The 19,070-nt window shown below is 37.8% G+C and overlaps 1 protein-coding gene across 1 annotated transcript; it reads left to right on the top strand.

Moving 5' to 3' along the window:
- The first annotated feature begins 675 nt into the window (after nucleotides 1-675).
- Nucleotides 676-13,593, top strand: LOC140226764 (RWD domain-containing protein 4-like). The gene is made up of 8 exons (XM_072307193.1): nucleotides 676-788; nucleotides 2,760-2,840; nucleotides 4,584-4,693; nucleotides 5,374-5,419; nucleotides 7,500-7,604; nucleotides 8,330-8,450; nucleotides 9,838-9,890; nucleotides 12,467-13,593. The coding sequence occupies exons 1-8, from the start codon at nucleotides 765-767 to the stop codon at nucleotides 12,500-12,502; spliced, it is 576 nt and encodes a 191-aa protein (XP_072163294.1). The 5' UTR covers nucleotides 676-764; the 3' UTR covers nucleotides 12,503-13,593.
- The last annotated feature ends 5,477 nt before the right edge of the window (nucleotides 13,594-19,070 follow it).

Raw genomic sequence — 19,070 nt, 5'->3', positions numbered from 1 at the left:
TCCTTAACATAAATGTTTTTAACGAAAATGGCACAAAAAAAAATATATGTGAACGTGTATTGTGTCAACTTATGAAATTAAACTTGAAGTTTTAACCTACAAAAGGTAACCGTAAAAATATGTTCTAAACCTTTTATTCAAAATATGATAAGCCTTACAAGAATTGTAACATGATTTTCAAGCAAGGTTATAGAATGTTCTACTAAATCTAACATTTCTGCGAACATGTGAAGTTGACAAAAATTCTTGCCATTTTCTATTAAAAGGAGAAAAATACCCTCATATTTTTAGAGAAAATACAGCAGTGGATTTTTTTTTACTAGTTTTCACTCCTTAAATGTATACTTTCATTTACATAAAAAAGCAATGATTTGAAAGTAAGAGCGCTGAAAAGGCCTATAACAATTTTAAAAATTCCCAAGTTGACACAACCCTGCCAGCGACGTCTTCTGACCACGACTGTAAGTAGTACACTGTAGATCGATTTCATTCACAACTGTGCTTGTGACCCAGGTTCGATTATCCCCGCTGAGCGCTAGAGGGCGGCAGTCACTTGCGTTTCTCCAGCGGCCGTGTAAAATCGGGAGAGTTGATCATTCTCATGATCATCTCATCTCTTATTCCGTGGACGTGTATGTACGATCTTTTGGGGTAACTCAGCTGTTGTGCACTCAAGCGGTCCAAATCAACTCATGAGGAAGACCTTTCGGTCTATAACTTGATATTCAGAAGAGCTTTTTGGGCCCCAGTCTACGAGATACAAAATGACTACAACAGAGGAGCAAGAGGTATGAAACATGTATATATATATATATATATATATATATATATATATATATATATATATATATATATATAGATAAGTAACAAAGCTGCAACAAAGTTCATGCTGTATTCACCAACGGTTTATTTATTAATAAATAAACCGTTGGTGAATACAGCATGAACTTTGTTGCAGCTTTGTTACTTATCTTTTTATCTTGCCAACACGTGGACTACCTTATCAACATATATATATATATATATATATATATAGATATATAGATATAGGTATATAGATATATATTTTAGTACCTGTTGACAAATTAATGCGAATGAAATGTTTTCCGTGTCGTTTTTTTTTTTTTTGCGCTTAGTCCCACATATTGTGTTTACCGTTACCACAGCGTTGCGTGAATGGCGTTTGTGTCCTTGGTTTTACAAGTAAACTGTACGCACATGTATGGCCCATGGGCAGCAAATGTCCCCAGTGCAGTGTTTTGTGGCAGCTTGAACTTCGTTCAAATTTTGTAGTACAGTGTACATTCCAGAGCTTACAAATATAATAGGATATCGTGTATAATCTACACAGACGATTGTATGAGATAGGAAAACCATGTAAATTTTATCTAACAAAAAATGTTACACCGACCAGTATAGACCCTTAACGTTAGATCTAATTAAAGTTAATACGTGTAGGCCCTAATACTAAAACCATGGTACCTCGCAGAGTGCTTTGTAGGTAATTGTAGCTCCCCTCCCCCCCCCCCCCCCCCCCCCCGTGCTAATAACCATGAATAACATACCTGTCTGTACCTTGGATAACATACCTTGGATGTGGGCATAAAGTTAAACACAACTCATTTGCCCCTCGGTGTCGTCATTAGATGACATTAATAACTTTTTGTTGGGCGCTGTGCAGAAATTATATTACATGGACAAAGAAAAATCCCATCGGGGCTGTATTTGTTCTTGACATGACTCCAGAACCTCTCTAGTCTAAATTAGACTTGAAGCTGTTTACAGATGGGCTGTCAACTGCAAATGGTGGGTGGCAACTTATTCCCCTCACTAATAACTCTTTGACTATAGTTGAGAGAAAGAGCACTGTCTCACTTTAGACTTTACATGTTTCTTCAGTATCTTGAATTTATGACCACGCGTCCTTCCTCCAGATGAGATCTCAAAAAACTCTGAAGACTTCATATCATCGATCCCATTAACTATCTTAAAAATCTGTATCATATCGGCTCTACATGTATGCCGTCTGTATGCCAGTGAAGGCAATTTCTAGTGTTTAAGTCTTGCTTCATAACTCAGAGGTCTAACTGAGTGGACGTATCAGTTTATTAGCTCGACGCTGTACATTCTCTTCTTTTACAACATTCTTCTTCCAATGTGGATGCCACACTGAAGAATAATATTCTACAGTCGGTCTTACAATAGACTTGTACAGTTGAATAAACCCTTTCTCATTAAAAGTACGGTTGATGATTCCAATCTTAATTTGCTGCAGTACAGATTGTCTCCACATGATGAGTAAAATCTAACTTCTTGTCATAATTTACTCCAAGATCTTTTACATACAGTGTAAGTAGCTACTAATTTTGCCACATTTAACATTACCCTAGTACCTGTACTCTTTGTGCTCTAGGTATAGATACTGTATCTAGCACATAAAGTAGAAGAAAGAGTCCTATTAAATGGTAGAATTACCAGCATCTTTTCACTTTAAGACCAAGGTTTGTTTTGATGCTTTTAGGGGAGTTCTTAGTCGTGTATATAAACAAAGAGTAGTGTCTGTAGACAAAAGGTCATGTTGCCCACTTCTTTAGACCCCCTAACTTATCCCAGAAGTTTTAGGTGAATGTACCCTCTCTTGAGACTTGCTGCCCCATTATGCTGATGCTAAAAGCCATCTGTCACTTTTCTATCCGATGCAGTAACTTACATGCCTATTTTCTTATTTGTTTCTTTTTCTTGCATTTTTTCATTTACAGGAAGAGAGAGAAGTGCTTCTGTCAATCTATGATGGTGATGATTGTTTCAAGGCACTTGATGAGAGAACCTATCAATACAAAGTAAGTTTGGGGCAATCCCCCCCCCCCCCCCATCTCTCACACACACACAAAGATCATATTTGTGACTAAAATAGTCCTCTTAATAAAGTGACATTAACTGAGTTTTATCGTAATGATAATGATTTGCATTGATGCACTATAAAAATGGATTATATTTTCCTGTAAGATGAATTTCACATGTTTTTAATTCTGCAAAATTAAGACATTACATAGTGACAGTACATTTAAATAATTATGACAAGCACAAACAATTAATATTCAATTTCTATTGTGCAAAACATTTCATGCAACCAGAAACAAGCACAAAACTTTCCACTTTTACAAGAGTGCAGAATAACGTAGACGACTCTCTATTTACTTTACAGAACTTCCCATGAATACATGTATCCACATAAAAAAAAAAAAAAGATAAGGTTTGCAAGGATTTTACAAATTGCTTAGTGTCTGTCTCAGCCCTAAGTCTGTGGCAACCTCTTCCACAAAATAGGCACTTCAACGGCAAAAGAACAATCTCAGGAGTTCCAAAAAAAATTTTATGAGTGACATTTTCCCGACTCGGCATCTTGGCGCGCAAATGTGCACGCAGGTGAGGGTGTGGGAGGGGTTTCCCCTCCAACGGTAGGGAGTTTTCAATTTTTAGCTCTTAATGGTGCGATCAGGTGCATACTTACAATTGTAAGTGACTATTTTTTATTTATTTTGAAAGACAAAAGGGAAATATACCTTCACTTGCTACTATCACTTTAATCCTCTGAGCTCTGCTCATTATTATAGGCCCAAGTTGCAGACTCCGCCCGATGCTTGAGGAAAATGGGTGCCATGCATGACATCGTGAGATGGCCCCTAAATGCTTGAGTCTCACGCAGAATGCGCGAGACTTGGTAGTTCTGCAATCTCCATATATATGACCATGTGGATGGAACTGGTACAGAACTGTTAGTACATAAATGCTTACAAATCAGAAGAGCTGAGGTTTCTTGTGTGTATGGAGTAATGTTGACTTACTTTTTTAAGTGACATCGAAGTGCCTCAAGCTCAGTGGTAAATGACTTCTCAAGTCCTACATGTAGGACTAGGGTTATTGTTTTTCGGTTTAGGGGTTAGTTTTTTGGGTAGGGCTTAGCCATCTTGTTGAAACTTAACTACAATGATTGTATGTTCTTATTTGATGACAAACTTGTAACCACTGTTGCAAAAGCAAGTCTTTCCAAGGTTTATAACTATTTTTCCCTTTTTATTTTCACTTCAAAAGCAAGAGACATGTGTTTTCATTGTTTGGCCTGTTGACTATGAGAAGCTTTCTGTACTTTTTTTTCTCCACCATATGGACAATGCAGTGTCATAGTGTATAGCTCACTCTATATTGAAATAGTTTTATTATTTCCATTTTTTTCTTGCTCTAAAGGTTTCATGTAATTGTGATACATATGAGTGACAGATGCCATACATTGTAGCCGACAAATCAAAATAGGAGGCACCATTTTTAAATGTTCATGAGAATGTCAAGGGACTCACATTGTTGAGGACGGGCTGATTTTGCTACAACACATATTTCCCATAGACCCTTACCCAAGTATACCAACTTGGTACTTGTCATCAATGGGTTAAAAAAGATCAAATCAGTGAATTGAATTAAACGTTTTTCCTACTTCTACATTCAAAGCAGCATGTGAAGAGAAGAGATGGGCAAGTTAGTATGCAAGCATCCATGTCATGTACTTGCATTATGTCTGTATTTTGCAGATAGGAGATGCTGGTGACAATAAGTCCTTCCTCCTGGAGATCTCCTGGGGTGAAGACTACCCTTCCTCTTGTCCCAAGATCAGCTTGGATGCCTTCTTCAACAACCACATGTAAGTCTTGCAGCTTGAAACCCCTGATTACCATGTGGATCATGTAGTAGGATGAGACTCCTCTACATTTAAGTCACTTGCTTGTACAGTAGCTACTTGGGATTGAGTGTAAAATGTTCCATCTGCATTGTTAGCAGCACATCCTATCTCTTTAGCAGTTAATATAGCTCGAAGATGAGTAGAGGTCATGGTATTTACTGTCTATTCTATTGGTGAATTGAAAGTGCACCCAACACAGACACACTCCTTAGCAACAACAATGAATCTACTAATTTCTTTGACTTTCCCTTCTGAGTCTTACTATTCAACACCAAAAGAGATGAAATTTGCCACACTCACTGATGAATAAGCAATGCCCTAGCGTCATTCGGCACAACTCATTGATAGTGGCTACATGGAATGGGTTGACTGTATGGACATTCTCTATGATCTTGCAAGCATTGTTATTTACAATGCATCAAAGTGAGTCAATGTTTTGCTTATTTTAATCCACGACTTTGAAAGCTGAAGACATCGGCATGGCATGACTCGTCACACTACCCGTTGACTCTCTTATGTGTTTGTGCCACGAGAAATGAAAGCTCAAGATGCTAAATATCATTTGAAAGTAGGTGGACATTTCCACGAGAAGGTACATTTTGTGGATGTCACTATTTTCTTACGTTTCCATTGTTTTGCAGATCACAGCACATTAAAGACAACATAGTATCAAGGATAGGAAAGGAGGTAGGTATTATTCTCACTTTTCTGTTTCTTCTGTAGTCTGTTCTGATGAAGGTGTATCTTTGATGGATTGCACGTTAATGTTGCATTCTGAACAGACAGAGTCTGCATGTCTATGTCCTATATTGATTTAGGCTCTGCATGTTTATTCAGTCTGGTATGCAACACATTACACACAAAAAAACAACAAAACAAAGCACAGGTAACCTGGTAAATCATCAGTTGCCAACAGTGATTTTATGGTCCTTCCAGATATTTAGGTAAATACAGTATTCATCACATAATCGGGACAGGTTGGGAGTAGCAAACACAGCCCCTTTAAGCGGGGTGCCCGATTTCGCGATGAGCACTCACCATACACTAACGGCATATGACATGTACATGTACATGTAGTGCACACACACACACACACACACACATGCATACTGACGTACTGTACATGTACATGAATACACAACCACGCTACCCCTCAGCGCGACCCTGTAGCTCTCCCTGCATTCTCGCAATGGTACTGTAGAGTAATCACAACCGGGTTCTTCTTCTGTCAACTCTCTGAGTAGGAATTGCAAGCGAGCACATGTCTTTTCTTATGTAGGGGAGAAGAATGTTCGCGAAAGCATGTGTTTCGCAATGGCATGGATACTTATACACGGCGCTTTCGTGGCTATGCATGTATGTGTACTGCATGGACGGAGGTCAAAACACACCAGTCCGAAGCTTGCTTTGTAAGTTCGATGTAAACGACAACTGATAGGGAATCTTTAAAATATTGTTGTGGTATTTTGGTAGATTTTTTGTGTAAAATATCAACAAAATCAAAGATCGCTTGAAGAAAAATTGTCCCGTTTATCAGAGGTCCCCGCCCAATTATCCAGTGAAAATAACATGCATTGGAAATGTTTCTGGGAAGCGTATGTCATTTAAGCAAGGTTCCCGATTATCAGATGCCCGATTATGCGATGAATACTGTACTCTCATATGTATGTTTTTATCACGTTCATGACAAATAGACTAGTTTGCACCTTACCCTAGGCCCTGTTGCACAAAAGTTGAAATCAAATTTAAGTTGAGAGATCAAACATTAGTCCCTGAATACTCAATTTTGATTGGCTGATGCCAGACTTATGTTTGACTTTCTGAGTTACGTTTGATTCCATCTTTTCTTATGCAACAGGGCCCTGGCGTGACAAAAACATACCAAAGGCTACACTGTGAAAATACCTGGGCATTTATGGAAGCAAATTAGCAGTGAGGGTCATCAGATACGATAGGTTACAGTTTGTACATCTAGACTTTACTGTCATCTTGTTTGTGTATCCTGTTTTAAGTCGTTCATGACTTTACCTTCAATCTATCTGATATGAGTACCACATGTTACAAAAAACTGACGTCTTTTTTTTTATCAATTTGATCAGTTTGTTTGTTAATGTCAATATTTGAAAAAGAAAAGAAAACAGACAAATAAACATACATGTCTGGAGGAGTATGCATATAATTTAGAATCACTTTTAACATTGTTTGTTGCTGTAATGATAACAGTAATGATGCATACAATTTTATAGCGCCATTTTCCATTCTGATTAAACGGTCAAGGTGCTTTTTACACTGAAGCAAAGAGACTGAAAAAAACATTAACCCGTTGAGGACGGTTTGATTTTACTACAACACGCATTTCCCATAAACACCTGCCCGAGTATACTCGGGACTCGTCCTCAACAGGTTAAAGAAGAAACGAATGTCTGTCTTCAAAATGCACTGTTAAACAAGTAGGACTTTATGTTGCTGCTTAAAGACCTATATAGTTAGTTTAACCCGTTGAGGACGAGTCCCGAGTATAATCGGGCAGGTGTCTATGGGAAATGCGTGTTGTAGCAAAATCAGTCCGTCCTCAACGGGTTAGTAAGAAGATCAACTTCAAATATGTTTTTGTTTACATTAGGTATCTGGCCAGTTCAGTAAATCTGCCCAAAAGAGCTTAATGAATTTTGTTTGTTTTGTTTGTTTCCTTGTTTTGCTTGATTTCCTATCATTAACAATTATTGTGCTACGTGTATCATTATTTTTTTCCCCCCCATGAGTGTAGGCAGAGCAGTGGCTGGATAGTGCGATGACCTTCACCCTCTTTGAGTTCGCCAAGGAGAATGCGGAGGAGTTCATGTCCGCCCAGGAGGAGGCCAGTCCCGTCAATGTGAGATGAACACTATATTTGCTTATTTGTCTCCATGAAAGATAACCTCAGATCTTTGTCAGGTCTTGATGGCACAATGTCCACTGATTTCTCACATTGTGATGAATTTCAATGAACACCTGTAAATTCTGTTAATACTTCTGACTTCAGAAATGTGAGCACATGTACCCCCCCCCCCCCACACTTTTTGCATGATACATGGTGTACATAGTGTCTTACCACTTAGACTCTCACAGGTCTCTTTTTTTTTTCTTTGCTTGTCAGCCGATATACCCTGGAAAAAGCACCAAAAAAGTGCAGATTAGTCCTTTTTTTCCTTCTTTTTTTATTCCTCCTCTTTCCTTACAGTGGCCACATAAATAAGTTCAAACACACACACACATACAAAGTATAATTCTGTACTTTTTTATCATACAGAAGTAGTAAAATTAGAAATAAGACAGAAAAAACAACAATGATTTTTGCAAAATTGTCAAGATATAATGATCAGGTAGTGATAACTAGTCAGAGTAAGGAGACTAACCCAGACATATTTCATAGTTTAACTCTTTTGGTGTTCATAACTTGTTTATGAATTCATTGAACCTATAAACTTGAACTTATAGATAAATATTACATTCATGTATTTTTTAATTGTCTTATTCCTATTACTAATATAATGGTTCATGATTATTTTACTTTCACTTTCCACCGTGATCCAATTTTTCTTTTCTTTTTTTTTTCAGAATGAAGTAGAGAAAGAAGAGAAAGGAGACGTGGTGCAGTCGATCCAGCAGACGGCTAAACCAAAGGAAAAGAAGGAACAGTTGACCAAAGCACAGAAGAGAAAGCTAGCTGACCGAACAAGTAAGAGAACGCCGCATTTCTGTTGGCTTGTAGTGACTGCTGTATCATAATAGCATCCAAGAGACAAGCCAAGGGGGTAGAGTTCCTTCCAGTTTAATAGAAGCAAAACACTCTGTGCCACTGATGGCATATTAAAATGGAGATTCCATGTGTGAGAGGGTCATGCGTGTCGAAGATCCTGTTACACTTCCTGGCAAAGAGCACGGCACAAACTTGGGGATGTTGTGTCTCTCGCTCACTCACCATGGAGTATGTGTAAAGGATGCAAATTCCTTGTGATTCAACCCATGTAACTACATCATAAGAGGGTCAATTAACAGCATCAGTCAGGTTTATTGTGCCATGCAAATGAAAGAAAGAATGAAAGAGCAACTGATCAAATGAAAGGGGGGGGGGGGTGAGGAGGATGGAAAGGGGAAGCAGACCCTGGCCTTGCACCCCTTCTTTGATAATATTCTCTCAACCACTTCAATTAGTTCTCCACTAAGATAAGGTTATCTATATTTTACCACTGTATCTATATTTTACCACTTTGCCAGAGAGGTTATCTATCTCTTGCTACTTTGCCCTGATGCAAATCAATTTTATTTTTGCTATTAACAATTTTCTTCTTCAACCAATCTGTGTTTTCTCACATACTACACAAAATGCTGCCTTTGGGGAGAGTTTGTTTTAATACAACTTAAGATTAGTTGTTTACCTAGTAATATTGTGAAATTGAATGATAGAACAAAATCATTTCTTGTATATGTATTATATAGCACCATATAATTCTTCTTTTTCATGAAAACAGTTGCAAAAAAGTCATGTTTCCTTTTTTCCAAATACTAAACAATGACTCCAAGAATAGTCATAACATCTGGCAGTCAAGAAACAAATGCTCCATTGTTTCTGGTTCATGTTTACACAAAGTCAAGTTGCTCTCCATCTTTTTGATAAGTCTGTAGTGTCAAGTGCATGCTAATTAGTGATTTTTCCCTGGTTTTAGATACCAGTAGGTTGGCTTCAACTATCTAGGCCGAGATTTCACTTGCATCGCTTGAGTTGCATTTCCACCATCTTGTAAAAATGTTGACATCCATTTCAATATGATGGACTAAAGAGCAAAGATGATAAAAAGGTAACACACATTATAATGTGCAGTATTTGTGCAGATTTGACGACTTGATTTATCTAACAACTTCAGAAACAATAAATGATAGAGCATGTAAATAGTAGACTGCATTGACCAGACAAGTTATAGTGTTTGGAAATAATATGTGCTTGTTGCTCAAGTCATTCCAACTTGTGAATTGATTCACATACAGTATTGAAATGCCATATAAAAAAGTAATCCATTTTCTGTTCTCTTCTGTTTTTTCACCGTTTTGTTTTGAACCTCCATTAGATTACAAGGGAGAGAGACCACGAGGCTGGGACTGGGTAGATGTGATTAAACATGTAAGTTGACATTTTTTTTTTTTTTTTATGTATATGTTGATGTCACTGTCAAATGACTTAAGCAGGTGAAATATTTGTAATCCTTCTTCTTCTTCTTCTTCTTCTTCTTCTTCTTCTTCTTCTTCTTCTTGTTTTCCTGTCCCTTTTCTTTTTCCAGTATCTCTATATATATCATTGAATATCAATACACACTACTGGATGAAGCTGAAGGTGAAGTTTGTGTGTTTTCTTCTTCTTCTTCTTCTTCTTCTTCTTCTTCTTCTTCTTCTTTTGGCAGAATTGTGCTATCTTTCATGATGATGTTTAGCTCCATTGCCAAGTGTACACTGTGTACATGTTGGATCACAAAACAATAAATTAATGATCCCATTTGCAATTGAAGTCAGTGGAGAGCAATGGCTATACATGAATATATATTTTTGGCTTCTATAAAAGGAAAGATGAGTATATTTGTCTCCTGAAATATATGAAGCAGTGATATTATGCTTCTAGGTGTAGGTGGTTTTTTTCTTTCTTTCTTGTATCATTAATTGCTTGTGTGGCAAAGCTAAGCTTTTGATGTTACAGATAGGAGAGCTGTCTGCCATAATTCACCCACTTGCCCTTTAAATTCAGACACACACCAAGCCAGTATCTGACACCGCCAAGCAACCTCCCCCTTGTAATAACAACCAGTCTCAATGCCTGCGTCAATCAATAAAGATGCTGTGGTCTTCCGCATCCTCTTCCATCGCTGCGATGACCCAGTTATGTTTGCGTGACCTTGTGGACTGGTGTCTCTGTCATTCCACAGAATATATAGACTTGGGGGGAGCTATGATATTATAATTTTGTGCTGTACGCAAAGAATCAAGCGTTACGTTGTGAGTCCCGCCTGTTGCCTCTTTCTTCTTTTTTTCCCCCACTGAAAAATTCAGAGAGGAGCATGTTTAGTTACATCCCAGTTCAGTCCAGTGGGTGATTCTACTCCACCTTGTGTCATTCTTGTCATATTTTTATGTTATCTTAAAGTCATGGAGTGTTTAGAGCAAACACTGATAATGAACAATTAAAAGAGGAAAATTACCAGCTGCAGGCGTAATATTCTGTAGGTTTGATCCAATTTCCTACATCTGTTTTCTTCTCAAGTCTGTACACATTTTGGTCTTTCCATGCATTAAAATCACCTGAAATATTGATTCCCTGTTCTTTAACCCGTTGAGGACGAGTCCCGAGTATACTCGGGCAGGTGTCTGTGGGAAATGCGTGTTATAGCAAAATTAAACCGTCCTCAACGGGTTAAAATCAAGCAAACAAACAAACAAACCCTATAGTAATCCCTGGTGACCAGAGCTGTGTGGTCTATCTTTATGTTACTTTTTAAGATATTATATGTTAGTTACTCCCTTTGGTAATTGATAATGGGCCATACTATATCAGTTGCTTTATGTGTTGCTGTGTGTGATATGATTGGTTCTTTATGTCATAACTCTGTGGCTTTACAAGAAAACTGCGTCTGGTGTTATAGAGAAGTCTAGAGCTGTGATTATGAAAGGCAATTTTGCTCCAGTTGAGAGAGGACAATAAAAGTGGAAAAACAATGCAGTGTTATTCTCAAATTTGTCAATTTGCTTTGACCAATATTATGAGTTTACTTGTGGTCCCGAATTCACGAAGGTGGTACAATTGAAACCATGGTTTAAACCATGGACAAAGACTGTAGATTTTTATGGGGCGCCAACTGTCACATGGCCTATTTCGTTACGAAATGTATTTCATTTTGTAACGAAATAGGCCATGCGACACTTGGCGCCCCATAAAAATATTGTGGTCTTTGTCCATGGTTGTACCACCTTTGTGAATTCGGGCCATAATTTCTATAATGAAGTCCTCAGAACCAGTTGTTTCTTTTGTTTTAACAAAATTTTATTGTAAGCGAACAGTATAATGTAACTATACTGTTTGTTTATATTTCTCATGTAAGGGACCCCTCTGTAAAACAGCGCTGTTGCGATAACAGTGCTGAGTAGGATCATTTCTCTGTTAAAGATCTATTTTATGTAATATATCTTTGTATATCTTTTTAATGATGGAAAATGAATACAGTACGATAGAATAAAATATACAGTACAAAGATATATTGATGATAACTTTGGGACCTAGATTTTGTTATCTTTGTAATGAAAATGTTGTTATAACCTTGTTGGTTATTGCAGGAGTACACTGTACCACAGAGCATCAGTATGCTGAAGGTGCAAAAGAGTAAACTAACTTTGTCACATTCACTGGTCTCTTATACTGGTGTACATTGTACTTGCTTGCAGTTGTGTGCAGTTATCCCCCTGCTTCTCACTCTCTCGGTAGATATGAGAAATGGAGATTGCTTCATGAAGATATCTGTGTACACATACAATGGTTTCTGTATGCATCTTCAGGTATTGGGGGAAAAAGAAGAAAAAAAAATGTGAAAGCTTGCACTTTTGGTCTTGGAGGATATATTATGCATGGATGTTTTTGTTTTTGTTTTTAATTGTTGTCATTCATGATTTGTGTTTATGAATTAATTTCATTTTTCTCCCTTTGATTTGTTGTCACAGTTAAGTAAGACTGGCCCATCCAAGCCTGATAGTTGACAGTGAGTGCAACTCGTGACAAGCTTCATCAACTCAACCAAAGGAAACTTTCCGTCAAAGTTGTGCAGGAAGTGCTGAATTGCAAATGGATAATGTACTACTTCTGGGACTCTTCTGTGTCAGCATCAAATGCTTTCAAAAGTTAAAGTTTTTTGTTGTGCTGCCCTCTTGTGACGGAAGTTTGCATTCGTGAATCTCCTTTGATTAAGTGTATTTGTAACTCTGGAGATATCATCCTCAAACAGCAAATACAGGTCTGGATCACCTTTTCGTCCACCCTCGGGATATCGTCTGCATACAGTTTGAAAGTTGATGGGAAACACCAACTATGTCCGAGGAGCTGGATATGTAAGCTTGTAAGCCAGATTAAATTGGGATGATATAGGATTATGCAGAGTGACATCACACATTTTGATTGGCTCTCTTCAGAGTCATGCTTATTGTAAGCAGTGATGAGAACTATTGCAGCTTTTTGTTGAAAGACTCTTATGACTATTGTAACGTTGTCCGCTTTAATGGGGTAAATGTCCATCTCTTTGTGTTTGCACTTGCTTTACAAAGCAATATTTAGTCCAGTGGAACCTACTGCAGTTCCTTCAGCTGAGGAATACCTGTCTATAAATGGTACATAGCTAACATTTAATTTTCCATTCTTCTGTCATCATTGCGTTCTGTACTACAAACTGAATTCACCACATGAAGTACAGTACATGTACAAAGAAGAACACCATAATGTAAAAATGGTATACAACCGTAGCTAGTGATTTACTGTGCATTCAGTGCTAATCTCATCATTAAGGTATTATTCAACAGAGAAAATTTGTAGATGCCATTACATGTACATCAGGTTTCATACTATGGATTTTACAAATTTCAATCGCGCCAATGTACATGACTCGTTGCTGGTTGGAACTTTCAAGAAAATAAAAAGACATTGCTTGAATGATAGACAGAAAAGAGTAGTTGGAATGATTCATGTTGTAGTCAAAGATATTCATGCTACATTTGGCAAACAGCTCCCATTGGCTTCATGGTAAATATGAAATAATTGTACAGCTTGTCCTTCAGTAAAAGCATCAAATGATGATAATATACAAATATCGACTGCTGCAGAGGGAGATGGTAAAACTATTTGCACCGAGGTGATGTCTCAACAGTGCTATGTCCCGAGACGAAGTCGAGGGACATGGCACTGTTGAGACATCACCGAGGTCAAATAGTTTTACCATGGCCCGAAAGAAAGCAGTCGATATTTGTTTTATATCCCTCTCGAGCATTTTACTAGAGTAATGACGGTTCCCTTTTGGAAAAGTGTGCAGGTTTCGTGAACGATAAATCTAACGTTAGGCTGTAGCAGTGCGACACCGCTGCGCTGTTGTTGATTCCTACACACGAGCTACACTACAGCGTGCAAAACTCCGAAAGATCAAGGTCCAGGACTACGTTAGAAGTAGGCCTAAAGCGGCTTCGTTACCCAGATCATCTTCAAAATCGGTTTTAGTTTATTCCTAATTCGTACCTAAAATGGTGTCCTCCTGCGATCATTCTTCCGTTACTGGAAGCAGCCACTTTGTCAATTGAGCTGAATGCATAGCAAGCCACGTATCACACGTCCACACGTTACACACCGACCGGCCACGCCATCGCACCACACAGATTTCTGTAATGCTGTCGCACATCACACCGCGCGCTCTCTTAGCGCTAGCTAGCTAGCTACAAGCCACAGGACTGTCGCTCAAAAGTATCGCTACTACGCGCACTGCGTACATTCTTAAGTGAGAAATGTAGATATCGATCACACGATCACGATGGGTGCAAATCGTGGATTCCAAAAAGTACTATATCACGCTGGCTAGTAACCAATTGCACCGCATCCAGCTGCTCGTAGCTAGCTAGTAAAACTACACCATGTTCGTGCTCTGTACAATCCTATGGCAAGAAGCTTTCCATGAGGGATATAATACAAAATATTTCACTTTACCAGGCATTTAAACTTATTTCTAGATGAAGTGACAAGAAAGCAGATCTTTAATCTGTGGAAAGCTGTGAGAAAAGGCCAATATAACACAATGTTTGGTCTGTGTTTTAACCATTGATATCTCCCCTTCCCCTAGGATGGCACTTCTGGTTTACCTCACATTTATTTTACTCTCATGCTGGCATGCTACAAGTAAAAGTTTTGCCATTGCCATAGTTCCTGTTTGTGTCTGAGATTAGGTATGAAAATGTTTCTGTGACCTTCATTTGTTCTAAAATGAAAACGTGCCTGTTGTTACAGTACATCGATGTTTCCATTAAAATGACAGTTTTGCCTGTGAGAGCAATTCCATGACAGGAAGACCTGTTTCTGATCTCGTTCTTAATATGGGCATTGATGTGTTCTTCGATGTAAACCAAGACTGACTGAAAGAGATGTTGAGATTGGCAACAGTCCCCTACCTTTTCAGAAGAGTGATTTCACAAAACAATACATGGCTTTTAGAAGGGATGATTGCACATGGTAATCAACATTCAAGAACAAATGAATGAATGAATGAATGAATGAATGAATGAATGAATGAATGAATGAATGAATGAATGAATGAGTGAATGAATGAATGAAAGTTTGTACTCGTTTAGTACAGCGGATAATTTGTACCTTTAGTAATATCTTCTGCTTCTCACATTACAAAACTTACATCCTGTTGAAATTTGTTGCTGTAGGATTAATTAGAGGGGACTTTGCCTCAAATATACCTTGTAATACATGTATGTTGATTCAGTGAATACACAAAATATTAGTACTGTACTTGAACTACACATCAGTGAAATTTGATGAAAAGTGGACAATCAATTTAGCAGTTTGCATTTTTTTTTTAGTTTTGCTTAAATTTACATTTTGTGATGTCACAGTAGGGCAATGAATGAAGAGATATCAAAGAAAATTCATATGTATATATTTTTCTAGCCTGATAAAAGAGCACTTGACTTGCCTCTTTCAGAAGGCATGGGAATGATATTACACACTAAGTCTGAAATAGTCAAAGGAACACTGGGTATGTAATGTTCATCAAGTGAAATTTTATGGAATTCTCTTAATATTTTCTTTTCCATTTCCTAGTTTGACATAATAATTTTTTTTATTCTAAGTGATCAGCAGTGATGGTACATGGACATAGACGTTACCAAAACTCCGACACTTAGTAACTTTGGAATGGATTGTCTGATTATTCTTCAAGCTTCATTCATATGTGTACTACTTAGCAGCATTCACTGCATCCGCTGTATATTTCATGTGAATTTCCCATTAATGACTTCCATGTTGTGACTCTGCATTGACCATATTAGAGACATTGACTTGCTGTCATGTTATTGTCTGTTTAGAGGGCTTGAGTGATTTCTCAAGATTTATGTTCCAATTTGAAACACAACAGTGGCAAAAACATGGTCTTTTGTTCAGTGAATATATACAGTGAATAGACATGTGTATGCTGATGCAAGCTTAGGAGTCAAAACAGAGTTAAGGGTCAAAGGTCACGAAGAAAATACAAAATCTACCGTGCACACATTAAGCGAGTCTTGTAGGATATGTTACATAATCTGACTTGCAGATGTAGATGATTTTGACGGGACTTTCCACTGATGTACGGCTTATTGCTTGACAATGAGCATTGCAATACATGGAAACGAAGCCACTTTGGTGTGGTTTGTCCTGTAGACTTGACAATGGTCAAAGTATGACAAGGTCACAGATCACAAGTAAAGTCAGTCTCTCGAGAGAGGGTGATGTAAAATATCAAAGTCCGTGAGATGATGGTAGAGTGTCATGTGTACTAGTACAACTGACTCTGTGCTGGTCAAAGACAGTAAAGTGTGCCGAGGGTGATTTTGAAATTCAACGCTAAAAGAGTTAGTTTTGTCTCGTGGCTGCTATTTTCCACTTTAATACATGTAGGATGGCTCTCCCATCCCAAATTCACACACACACACACACACACGCACACTTTTTTTTTTAATAATATTCTTTTATTTGAGTTTCATTCAATGTGAAATCCATATTAACAATAACATTAATACGTCCACCAACAAACAAAAAAGAAAGCAGCTGTATTCTTCTTTCTTGTGCTGCTAAATCATTTTTCAAACATACAGTACAATATATTTGATTCTTTTTACCAAATCATACCCTGTTTTTATAAGAGAAATGACATAAAAATCTACATAATTCTCAGAAAAAAAGCTATTTTGATCAGCCTAATCAAGCCAATCCGAATGTGCCTTATCACTCGCACACCGAATAAGAAATGTGTGCTACTCAATCACTTTTTCACTTAACTTCCTTTTTTTTTCTTTCTTTCTTTTTTTTTGGCAGAGCACACACTATATACATAAATATATCAGATAAAGTATAACTCTTAAAGGGGAAAAAGATCTTGATCAACTTGATCAGATTGCTCAATATCCACTTCATTATATAAATTCTCTTACACTCTCTTGAGAATACACACATACACACACACACACACACACACACTTTTCATGCAGACATGCAACTGCATTTGAATAATAGCATTCACCATAGTAACGACTAAAATGTTCAAAGCTGACTTGCTGATCATAGTGACTCGTGGTATCATCTCTTCGTTGTAGAGTGAAATCGGGCTGAGGCTGGTAGTCTGTGATAGTTCAGATTTCTGGCTGGTTTGGATTTTTTTTTTTCTTTCTCTCCCTATCTATCTATCTATCCATCCATCCATCCGTCTGTCTGTCTATCCATGTATTTATCTCTACCCATAACGTATACCTATCTGTCTTGCAATATCAGTTGATTAGCAAGCTTAGATTATAGTACTTCCCTATCTTTCTTCCCTCTCCCTCTCTCTCTCTCTCTCTCTCTCGTTCTCTCTTTCTCTCATTATCTAATATTGTGCTTTTGATTGTACTGCCGCATGTGAAGGCAGAACGGAAAGTTTATTTTTAATTTTTTCCGAAATTCCAAAATCAGGTACACTTGCATTAATTCAAATGTAGTGATTATTTACAGAAGAATAATATTTGTTAGTAGGTCCTACTTACAGGCTTAAACTTTTATGTGAATGGGTCAGCAAGTCTAAATGAGGGTGAATGTGCGTTTTGTCCTTTTGTTCATAGGATTATTTCTTTTCGTTCGGGGATTTTAGTTATTTGAGGAATTTTCTTTTGAAGTGGTCAGGAAAGTCATTTTACTTGTCCGACAGTTACAGAAGACAACACTGCCATCTACGGTGTAATTTTCGCCAATGGCACGAATCGTAGATCCGCAGTGGAGGGGCAGATCTATGGAGTATTCCGTGATCGAAAGCTTTCAAGACATTCAAAGGAAATGTTCTGAGATTGTTCCCAAAAAAAAAAAGGAACAATTTTTATCAAAATTACTGATCACTTTAACCGCGTCAGCGATTGCACGGTTGCGTGCTTTTGTGATTATGTATTTCTGACCTTTTCTGCGTGTTGGTGCATTTTCGATACCTAAAATGCACAATGAATTAAGAGGATATTACCATGGTACAAACCGCTGCCTTCGTGGAATTTGAATTGCGAAGTGCAGCTTATCTTCTCCTTCTTTTGATGTTGCTATAAATGCTAGATCTTTATCGCTCTAATCTTCAACAAAACACACGTCATGGAAACTTTGGTGTTTTGAGACGGGTCTCAGTCATGGATAAGTTCTTCTTGTTTACCCTTCTCACAAATACCCACGTGATACTATTTTGATATCAGATACACTATCATACTATACCCACATATAGTTATACCCATATATCCAACATTTCTCTTTCGAAATTCTTTGCCATTGTCTTACTCTGTCACAGTTTAATCATCAATGATTGTATTCTACACCTATTCTTTCATGTAATGACTTAATTACATCGCAGAGGGAATTTAACCTTGTCCGTCGCAAATTGCTATAGCGAACACTACCTGACCTAAATTATTGCCCGTGTGACGGCGCCATGTTACTTCAGTATGTATGTTTGTGGTAGACGTTGTCAAGTCATAACCCTGAACGTTTCATCTTTTTCAAGCGAGGCGGCAGCGAGGATGCCCTAACCTTGACAATCTGTGTATGCTGGAAGTCTGGGCGAGGATAAAAGCCGCCACACTAAAAAGCGCGACCGAGCGCCGCAAATATATAGTCTCCGTAGACAGTAGTTTCGAGGAGCCCGTGCGCTTTCACAAAAGCGTCGATCTGTCTACCTCTGCAATGGGCATTCTACGTCTTCCAATGATTTTCTTCATACAGGTGTAATGCAATAAGATTAAACGCATTATGTTGATGGTATCCGTGACTTTCGTAGCTTTGTTTAAGGCATTTCACCTGATTGTGTTGACATTGCAAAAATCCACAGTTACAGGCTACCGTCGCAACAAATTTCATGGATTGAAATGTATGGAAAGGAGTGTTTCTACACCAACTACTTGCAGATTGGGCATTTATTTATTATACACAAACACGGACTCACACCAGACACATACACATAAACATCGTGAACATGCACAAACACACGCAGAATCGCCTGTGTTCAGTGTACAGAATAGTTCTCATCTT

Source organism: Diadema setosum, chromosome 4 (genome assembly GCF_964275005.1).
Source record: "Diadema setosum chromosome 4, eeDiaSeto1, whole genome shotgun sequence".
Taxonomy (NCBI): domain Eukaryota; kingdom Metazoa; phylum Echinodermata; class Echinoidea; order Diadematoida; family Diadematidae; genus Diadema; species Diadema setosum.
The sequence above is the reverse complement of the archived record's forward strand: the minus strand, read 5'-3'. Positions and strand labels throughout refer to the sequence as shown.

What these genes read in the sequence shown, in the direction of transcription:
- LOC140226764 (XM_072307193.1), top strand. Translation starts at nt 765, where the DNA reads ATGACTACAACAGAGGAGCAAGAG. An exon ending in TATCAAGGATAGGAAAGGAG is followed by an intron (nt 5,420 to 7,499) that starts GTAGGTATTATT and finishes CCATGAGTGTAG; the next exon opens with GCAGAGCAGTGGCTGGATAG. An exon ending in AGGAGGCCAGTCCCGTCAAT is followed by an intron (nt 7,605 to 8,329) that starts GTGAGATGAACA and finishes TTTTTTTTTCAG; the next exon opens with AATGAAGTAGAGAAAGAAGA.